A 9,739-nucleotide genomic window follows, 5' to 3' on the forward strand; every position below is an offset into this window, starting at 1 on the left:
CCCCCCAGCTTCAAGGTCAAGGTCACATATCAAGGTCAAAGTTAAAACAAGGTCTTGCTCGTGCATTACTGTGTCTGTTGACAGAAGTGTAATGTGAGATCAGCAGCACTCTTGTTCAGGAGACGACGTGAAGCTGTTCAGTCCTGTTGCTAAACATCTGTCTGGGCTTATTGGACTGCAAGTGGTCGACAGTGGTGCCATAAAGGGGGTCGGGGGGGGGGGGGGGGGCAATGGTCACCCATTAAAAGTTGATAGTTCCCCCCCCATTAACCACCAATAGTTTTGTCCTCTAGAGTTTTTGCCTGGTGAGCATTTTTAATTTCCCCTACCTGATTTTGTTGAATAAACTAGTTCTGAGAAATTAGGAGTTCAAAAGATCCAAATCTACTCAGGAGTCTACACACACTACATCTCTCCACGATCCTCTGAATCTGTAGCATCAGTGCAAGAGACAAACCAGTTACTAAACCAGGTTATAAGTCAGTTTCCATTGAGCCTATGTCCAGGGCTCCAGACGACCCCCCACCTTCACGTCGGTCATGTTTACACACAACACAGATACGTTCAGAATACTGTTCCTACACCTTCAGGCAGGTCGAAGGAGGTTCATGCTGATCTTCTCCTCTCTGGGTGTTCTTCTCAGCTGGTGATTCGGGTCCATCTGTCTGATGAGAGCTCCAAGACCATGATGGTGGACGAGAGACAGACGGTCAGACAGGTATGACGTCCACAGAATGTTCGTCTCTCTTCAGATATTTACAGGGATTAGTCATTTTCAAATGGAACAGTCCTGGTGTTTTAGGGTTTTCTGTTCCTCCATAGGTCCTAAACTCATTAACGAGACACGACGTATCGCTCTGTGGGATTAGCTGAAAAAGACGGGGTTAAGATTCAGTAATGGTGTGGACAATCTGGTCCACATAGTGTTCTGTCTCCTGTAGAACCTCCTTCAACAGCAGAACTCTCAGTGGTTTTCTGTAGGACTTTATCAGGTTGTGGAAGAGTTCTGGACCACTCTTCTTTCCATTGTTGTGAAGCAACATTGAAGAGCCTCATTGAGGTTTCTGCTCAGCTCTCTGAAGATCCCACTGCAGCTGAAGGTTGGACCCAGTTTGGTCCAACCTTCAGCTGTTGGGCATTTGACTCCAGAACCCTGTGGTCTACAGAGGATGTCATGGTCCACTCAGTGACTGCAAGGAGCCCAAACCATCAATCCTCCACCACCGTGCTGACAGTTGGGAGGAGCTGTTTGCTTCTGAGGATCATGACCTTTGACCTTTAGCCTGCTAACTGAGGTCTGTAGGGTGTCAGACAAAGCTCTTGGGTTTTTGCTTCTTATTTGCACCCTGAACCGTTCGGGTTCAACCTTCTGCCACCCCCCTACCCCTGGGCCTTAGGAACTCTGAACTCCTGCAGTGTCTTCATTGGTGGTTTTCACCGTGTACTTGTATCTGGACTGTACACAACAATAAAAGTAATTCTGTTCCTTTGGCTTGGCTCTGCCAAGTCTGACAGTCCTGAACATTTTTCACACTTGAAGATGTTTTTAATTGTGGACTAATGGTCTCCAAATAGTTTGCAGTGACCTTTGACTCTTCCCAGTGATCTCTTTCCACCTTGTGTTGTGTTAAAACACACCTGCCTGCCTCAGAGCAGCAAACTGACAGCACTCCTGCTTTTCTACAGGTGGTACCACTCAGTCAGTACATTTGATCAGTAATATGTCATGACTTGGGTGTAAAACACGTGAAGGACCCAACGTATCCTTTAACCTTTCTGTTGAGGGGTTTGGTAACAACACATATTACTCAGAGCATCATCGTGAGCTGAAGATTGTGTACTGCCAGTGCAGGAAGTATCCGTGTTTCTTGTGTCATTCAGGTTCTGGACAGTCTGCTGGACAAATCTCACTGTGGTTACAGTCCGGACTGGTCTCTGGTGGAAACCATCAGCGAGCTACAGATGGGTGAGTTAACAGCTGAAACATCTGCTGGAGTGTGTTCAAGTCTCAAGTCCAACTGTGTAATAACAAATGTACATGAAGGCACCAGTTGCATTTTTCCATTTTGGGTTTAGGCCTAATCATTTCACTGAAATTGCCACAGAGTTTATGGAAAAGATAAAGAACAAAGGCAGAGTTTTTAGGGTGTGCTCCTTAATTTATGCTAAGTATGTTACACTTACTAATGGACTCAGAAATAATTTTTTGGGGTTCTTTAACTTTGTGAGTTCCGACTTTTTTTTGTTTTGTTTTGTTAAAATTTGAAATTATGAATCTGAATTTTTATGTGTTTCAACTGGTGTCCCACAGGGTTCTATATTGGGTCCTGTTCAGGTCAGGTCTCTCTTGTAAATGAGTCCTCGTGGCTCAATGGGACTAACCTGTTTAAATAAAGGTTGAATAAATTTTTACTGAAACCAAAGAAATGGTTGTTAGCACGCTAACAGATGTCAAGGGAAAACTTACAAGCTTGCTTCTCAGGTCTACAACTAGATGTATCGGATTAGGAAATAAACTACAACTTTTCCCAGAAATTAAATATTTAGGTTTATATCTACATTCAAATCTTAGGGTGTGTGAGACAGACAGACAGACAGATTGATAAAACTTGCAGAAACATGCATATGCAAGCCTTGTTTTGTGTGATGTGCTTTCTTTTTGTTTATAAGCACCTTTTGTAAATGAGGCCCCTGTTCTTTGAGGCATTGATTTATAAAAATGCATTAAGCAGGTTTTCTTTAGCTACTAAAGTCACTCAACCACTCATCCACACGGGCAGCTGTGGCTGAGTGGTTACAGTCCTGCAATTGGAGAGTTGGGGGTTCAATTCCACCAGCAATCACATGTTGAAGTGTCCCTGAGCAGGACACTGAACCCCTCGCTGGCTCTGATGTGTGACCCATCGGTGTATGAATGTGATCTAAACAGCGGTCCTCAACCCTTTTTGCACCACGGATCGGTTGAATGTCAGACAGTATTTTCACAGACCGGCCTTGACGGTGTGACGGATAAATACAACAAAATAAAATGATATGACCGGCATAAAAACTGGTATTTCATTTATCCAACCTTTATTTATACAGGCTAATCCCACTGAGCCTCGGGGATTCATTTACAAGTGAGACCTGATTTTAACAAAGAAAGATGACAACAGTGGACAACCATAAAGGATGCATACAAATTGAAATAAAATGGTATTAAAAAACTGTAACAAAAAACGGCTAGATTACGAGGCGGTGTAGAAAACTAAAAACAGGAACATCTGCAGGAACTTAACAGATGTTTGAAGCCACTTAGAGAGGTCAAAGGTCGAGAGCTTCAGATCTTTTTACAAGATATTCCAGGAAACAGGAGCGGAATAGGAGAAGGTCCTTTTGTCTAGTTCAGTCCTCACTGAGGGAACACTGCAGGTAATGATGTCCTGAGAGTGCACGCTGTAGCTGCACTCACGCAGAGACATGTAGGAGGAGATGTATGAAGGCAGCAGACCAGGAAGTGATTTAAATATGAAGATGTACCAGTGAGAGAGTCTGTGTGAAGTTAATGGTGACCAGTTAACCAGTGAATACTGGGTGCAGTGGTGGGTACGGCAGTTACAGCCAGTTATGAATCTTAGTGCACCATGATAGACAGCATCCAACATCTGCAGCATCCAACATCTGCAGCATCCAACATCTGCAGGGTTCTTGTAGGAGTGTTCATGTAAATAATGTCACCATAATCAATGGAGGGAAGGAAAGTCACAGATACAAGGTGTTTCCTAACATTCAGGGTTAGACAGGATCTGTTTCTGAAAAAGGAACCAAATTTAATTTTCATTTTCCTTACTAAGTTTACCATGTGGAGCTTAAAAGAGAGATGTGAGTCGACCAAGATACCCAAATATTTGTAGGAATCAACAAACTCAATAGGGACACCATTTGAGGATAAAATCAGAGGAAGAACTGCTGGGATTGACTTCCTGTTTGAAAACAGCATTCCTTTGGTTTTGTCAGCGTTTAGCACCAGTTTGAGGTGAAACAAATCAGTCTGGATGATGTCAAAAGTCGATTTCAAAAGCTGGAAAGCCTTAGCAACTATTTTAGCTCGACAATAAACAACTGTGTCATCAGCATAGAAATGTATGGATGCATTAGGGATGTTTTTACCTACATTATGTATGTAGATTGTAAAGAGGGTGGGTCCTAAGACTGAGCCTTGTGGTACACCATTGTTGACTGTTAAATAACTGGAGGAAGTACCATTATGTTGAACACATTGCCTCTGGTCTGAAAGATAGTTAGAGAACCAACCAATGGTGTGATCTGAGAAACCGATTTCTGAGAGTTTATGACACAAGATGTTCTGATCCACAGTGTCAGAATCTTTAGACAGGTCTAAGAAAAGTGCAGCACAATAATCCTTAGCATCCAGTGCTTCAACAACATCATTAAGAACCTTCAGTGAAGCAGTGGTTGTGCTGTGTTGTTTCCTGAAACCAGATTGATGTGGAGGTAAGATGTTAAATGAGTCCAGGTCATTTTTGATTTGAGAGTTTATCAGTTTTTCTAGAACCTTGGCTAAAATGCAGAGTTTAGAGATTGGTCCATAGTTGTTCAGTGAGGGGGGGGTCTCCTCCCTTCAGCAAAGGAAGAACAAAGGCTGTTTTCAAGTGTCTGGGATGGAGTTTTGTCTTATGGAGAGATTGAAGATGTGGGTCACAGGGACTGTGATGATATGAGCAGCCAGCCTTAAGAAATAAGGTGGAAGTTGGTATGGTATGGTATGGTATAAAGTTTATTCATTTAAAAAAAGTACAAAACAATTCCTTAACAATATATAAAAAGATACAAGAGATTTAAAATGAAAGGCAGCAGAAAGAAGAAAAAATCTTATTATATCTGCCCCTTTTTTCAAACAATTATTTCAGACAATTATCTTCAAGTAACAGAACAAAATGAATAACTTTCTAATTTTTCTAATTCTAATACAAAAAACACACACTAATCTACTTCATATATACTTTTTTAACAATTCAGCTTTGATCTTTTTCTTAAATGTACACATTGACTTGGCATTTTTCACATCACTCTCTAGACCATTCCACAATCCAACTCCTTGGATTGAGGTAGACCTTCCCTTCAGACTAGTTCTGAATGTTGGTTTGACAAATATCTCTATCCCCTTAAGATTGTAACAACTTTGTCTTTTAACAACATTTATTTGGATATTTAATGGTAATGTGTTATTTTGAGCCCTATACATAACTGATCATACATACTTTTAAGGCCGCTGTCATTTGCTATCTCCAGCAGTTAATCTTCTTCTTGCATAGACACACTGGATTCCGCTTACTGGCGGAAGGTGACCGCTCACCGTTCACTCCGGTGAAGCCAGACGTGTCTCCCTGGGCTCCTCCCCGCTTCCCTGCTTGCACGCTTTCATCCTGTGAACCTTAAAGAGCCTCTTTTTTTCTGCACACCTCCTAATTCGAAGGATCAGCTGGTCTCTCAACAAAATTGATCAGCTTCTCCCGACAGGAGTCAGGGTAAGGAAGACCCTCTTACCTCGACAGAAACAAATTGGATTCATGATGACAACTGGTTATTTTGCTGTTTGGCTGGTGAATTCTGGATTATCTATAAATTCGTGTGGATGTGTCAAAGCTTGACAGCACTCAGGCTGAATTATGTGGAGCTGCAGCAGGGAGCTGCAGGGAGCTGCAGCAGCTGTTATCAGGACTGCTGACTCTATAACAGCACACATGAAGGTGGGAATAATCTTGGAGAAGCTGTGAGTTCGACTTTTGGTGTAAAGGATCAATTCGGCTGTTTGGAGTTTCCATCAGAGGAATATGTACCAGCAAGACTTTAAAAAACGCAGAAACAACAATTCATGAGTTCTGCCTGACCCAAACTGTGGCCTTGACGCCGGACTTATCTCAACTCCTCCTGGAATGTTTTGAAAACTACAAAGATGCTTTGTCTGTCTCCTCACCCCTCCCTTCCCCAAGGACATGTGACAGAACCTCAACTGAGCTGAAGATGAACGTCACCTCTTATCTGGACAATGGCTGGGGGGGGGGGGGGGGGCCTCTGGACTATGGTACGACTTTCCCTTAATGTCTTCACGGCCTATATGTTCATGTATAACGTCTGTTCATGTTGCTTTGCTGTGGGAGGTTTGTTTGATGCCTCAAATCGTGCCCTGTCTAGGACACGGCGTGAGAGATCTTTTTTTTATACCGTCTCTCCTCATGTTTTCTTTCCTTTTCTCGTCTAAGCAAAATATTATTCTGAATAAGAATAAGAGGCTGCGCTATTTATAGCAGCACCTTCATGCACTCCGCCCATCTTTGGGATGACTGTACGTACATCCATCCATCCATTTTCTTCCGCTTATCCGGGGTCGGGTTGCGAGGGTAGCAGCCTAAGTAGGGAGGCCCAGACTTCCCTCTCCCCAGCCACTTGGGCCAGCTCTTCCGGGGGAATCCCGAGGCGTTCCCAGGCCAGCCGAGAAATGTAGTCCCTCCAGCGTGTCCTGGGTCTTCCTCTGTACGTACATGTTCTCGTTGTATCTCGGTGCAATGATAATAAAGTTTATTCTGATTCTTTAAGAAGGTAGCCATGTGACCGAGGCAAGCATCTTGACCTGCGTCAAGAGTGAGTCATAGACAGATGTGGCGGAGAGAATCCGATAATTTTACAAAATAAAACATCATTCAGAATCAGATACTAAATAAAACAGAAATAAAGTAAGATATATATTCTTTCTATGTGGCCTGGTACCAGTTGACCCACAGACCGGTCCATGGCCCTGGGGTTGGGGACCATTGATCTAAAGCTCTGATTAGTCTCTACAGATTCAGATTATCTTTGTAGAGATGTAGTAGAGTGTTGTATGAATGTGTGTATGGAGATAAATCAGGGCACAAATTGTGTTGTAAAGCGCTTTGAGTATCTTGATTAGATAGAAAGACGCTATATAAGTATAGTCTATTTACCATTTTAAATGTATGTATATTGCCACATTTAGTGGTGATCACACTGTGGCAACAAAAAAAGGCAATGTTTGGTTTGCAGTGGAGTTTGAGGCACATGTCTCCTTTTGTGAGGGCTTTGAGAGGTAAGCAAATTCACTGAATCTAAAACCATTGCTATGCTTTGGTGATTCTGGGTCTCTGTGCGCATCAAGGTCTCAAACATCCACACACTTCCAGCCTGATAGTCTTTGATACAAACACACACACTATGAGTTTGTGTGTGTAGGTCCAATGCAGCCAGGCGTGTGATCTAACCTACATCCACAGGACTTCTGCTGAATGGCTGTGTTGAAAGAAGAACCCAAGACAAAAGTGGGGCTGGCTTGGTCTCATTGGACTGTCCAAGCCTGGTTCGGACCTGCTGCAGGCCGCGGGTCTACATTAGATGGGTTTAAATCTGCCTCGGGGTAATCGAGGGATTTAGTTGAGCAAGGGACACGCACAACAACAGCAGCAGCTCTTTGTAAGCTCTGGAATGACATTTAAAGTTTTTGTAAAAATAAAAAAAAATGAATAGAAGAAGAAGAAGAATTTATTTTTATCAGCTTCATGTTTTTATCAGAGTGTGTGAATAAATGATATTGTGTTATTGGTTCTAAAGAACATTTGGTATGTTGGTGCTAATTTTGCAAAACGTTTCATAATTATGAATTTGTTGGAGAAAAACTAACAAATTAAGAGTCAATACTACAACAGTATCAAGTTTAGTCCAACCACTTTTCAGATCTACAGGTCAGGTCACAAGGAAACAGTTTCACCGGATCATTAGGAATTAGGACCACGTCACATGTTGTGATTACTAATCTGGCGTCTGTCTGTCTCAGTCCTTGGACCATCGTCATTATAAGAATTTCTTTTATATATTTTTATTTATTTATTGTAATCCCCAATTGAGAAATTATTTCTCTGCATTTTTTCCATTGCACGTGAGCACACACGTGAAGCAGAGGGCTGCCATCTAAGGCGCCCGGGGATTGCAGGAGACATTCAGCCATTTCAATTTTGCTCATCAGCTTTTTTCATCATAAAGCTAAACAAGACAAAAAAGAAAAATGTTCACCCACAGCTGTTTAGAGTAAAGTTTTCTTGTCCTTTTTCTTTCAGTTATACTTTTTGTCTGACCGCTCTGTATTTTTATTTTATTTTATTTTTCCAGGGTGCGGTCAGAGCCATCCTGTCCCACACAAAGCAGCTGTCTGTGAAACCTCTGGACAATATCCTCCCTCTGCCATTTTAATAAACTAAGCACTCCACAGAGAGACCTCATTTCTTAACAAAGAGGGATGACAGCAATGGATAACAACAACAATAGACAATCACAAGAGGCATACAAATTTAAATTTCTTTTTTTTTTTTTTTACAAATCAAAACAAAATAACCAAAAGGACAATCAAAAGGAAAAGTAGCGAGAGAAAAAAAAAGAGCTAGATTATAAGGTGATGTAGAAAACTAAAAACAGGAACATGGCTGCATTGATTTTTGCAGGAACTTAACAGCTGTTTAAAGTCATTTAGAGACTCCTATATTCTCTGTAAGTCTCCGACTATACAGCAAAGTTCCCCGAACTTCCTTATATTTTGATAGCCTCTGACTATCTATATTAAAAGTTCTTTCGTGGCCTATGCCTACTGCAAGTCCCTTAGTGCTCCCTATTGAAAGTCCCTTCATGACTTCACTACTTTAAGTCCCTTAGTGACTGCTCCCTATTGAAAGTCCCTTCATGACTTCACTACTGCAAGTCCCTTAGTGACTGCTCCCTATTGATAGTCCTTTCCTGACTTCACTACTGCAAGTCCCTTAGTGACTGCTCCCTATTGAAAGTCCCTTCATGACTTCAATACTGCTAGTCTTTTTATGACTGCTCCATATTGATAGTCCTTTCCTGACTTCACTACTGCAAGTCCCTTAGTGCTCCCTATTGAAAGTCCCTTTGTGACTTCACTACTGCAAGTCCCTTAGTGCTCCCTATTGAAAGTCCCTTCATGACTTCAATACTGCAAGTCCCTTAGTGCTCCCTATTGAAAGTCCCTTTGTGACTTGACTACTGCAAGTCCCTTAGTGACTGCTCCCTATTGAAAGTCCCTTCCTGACTTCACTACTGTAAGTCCCTTAGTGACTGCTCCCTATTGAAAGTCCCTTCATGACTTCAATACTGCTAGTCTTTTTATGACTGCTCCATATTGATAGTCCTTTCCTGACTTCACTACTGCAAGTCCCTTAGTGCTCCCTGTTGAAAGTCCCTTTGTGACTTCACTACTGCAAGTCCCTTAGTGACTGCTCCCTATTGAAAGTCCCTTCATGACTTCACTACTGCAAGTCCCTTAGTGCTCCCTATTGAAAGTCCCTTTGTGACTTCACTATTGCAAGTCCCTTAGTGACTGCTCCCTATTGAAAGTCCCTTCATGACTTCACTACTGCAAGTCCCTTAGTACTCCCTATTGAAAGTCCGTTCGTGATTTCACTACTGCAAGTCCCTTAGTGCTCCCTGTTGAAAGTCCCTTCGTGATTTCACTACTGCAAGTCCCTTAGTGCTCCCTGTTGAAAGTCCCTTTGTGACTTCACTACTGCAAGTCCCTTAGTGACTGCTCCCTATTGAAAGTCCCTTCATGACTTCACTACTTTAAGTCCCTTAGTGACTGCTCCCTATTGAAAGTCCCTTCATGACTTCAATACTGCAAGTCCCTTAGTGCTCCCTATTGAAAGTCCCTTTGTGACTT

The 9,739-nt window shown here is 42.2% G+C and overlaps 1 protein-coding gene across 1 annotated transcript in view; it reads left to right on the forward strand.

Moving 5' to 3' along the window:
* The window catches only part of LOC119419441 (ras-associated and pleckstrin homology domains-containing protein 1), a 70,528-nt gene that overhangs the window by 47,599 nt on the left and 13,190 nt on the right, over positions 1-9,739 (forward strand). The window contains exons 11-12 of the mRNA XM_037686744.1: positions 644-718; positions 1,882-1,966. Coding sequence (XP_037542672.1) covers positions 644-718; positions 1,882-1,966 — 160 coding nt within the window. The remainder of the gene's footprint in view (positions 1-643; positions 719-1,881; positions 1,967-9,739) is intronic.

This window comes from Nematolebias whitei, chromosome 13, assembly GCF_014905685.2.
Source record: "Nematolebias whitei isolate Nwh7 chromosome 13, NemWhi1, whole genome shotgun sequence".
NCBI classification, from domain to species: domain Eukaryota; kingdom Metazoa; phylum Chordata; class Actinopteri; order Cyprinodontiformes; family Rivulidae; genus Nematolebias; species Nematolebias whitei.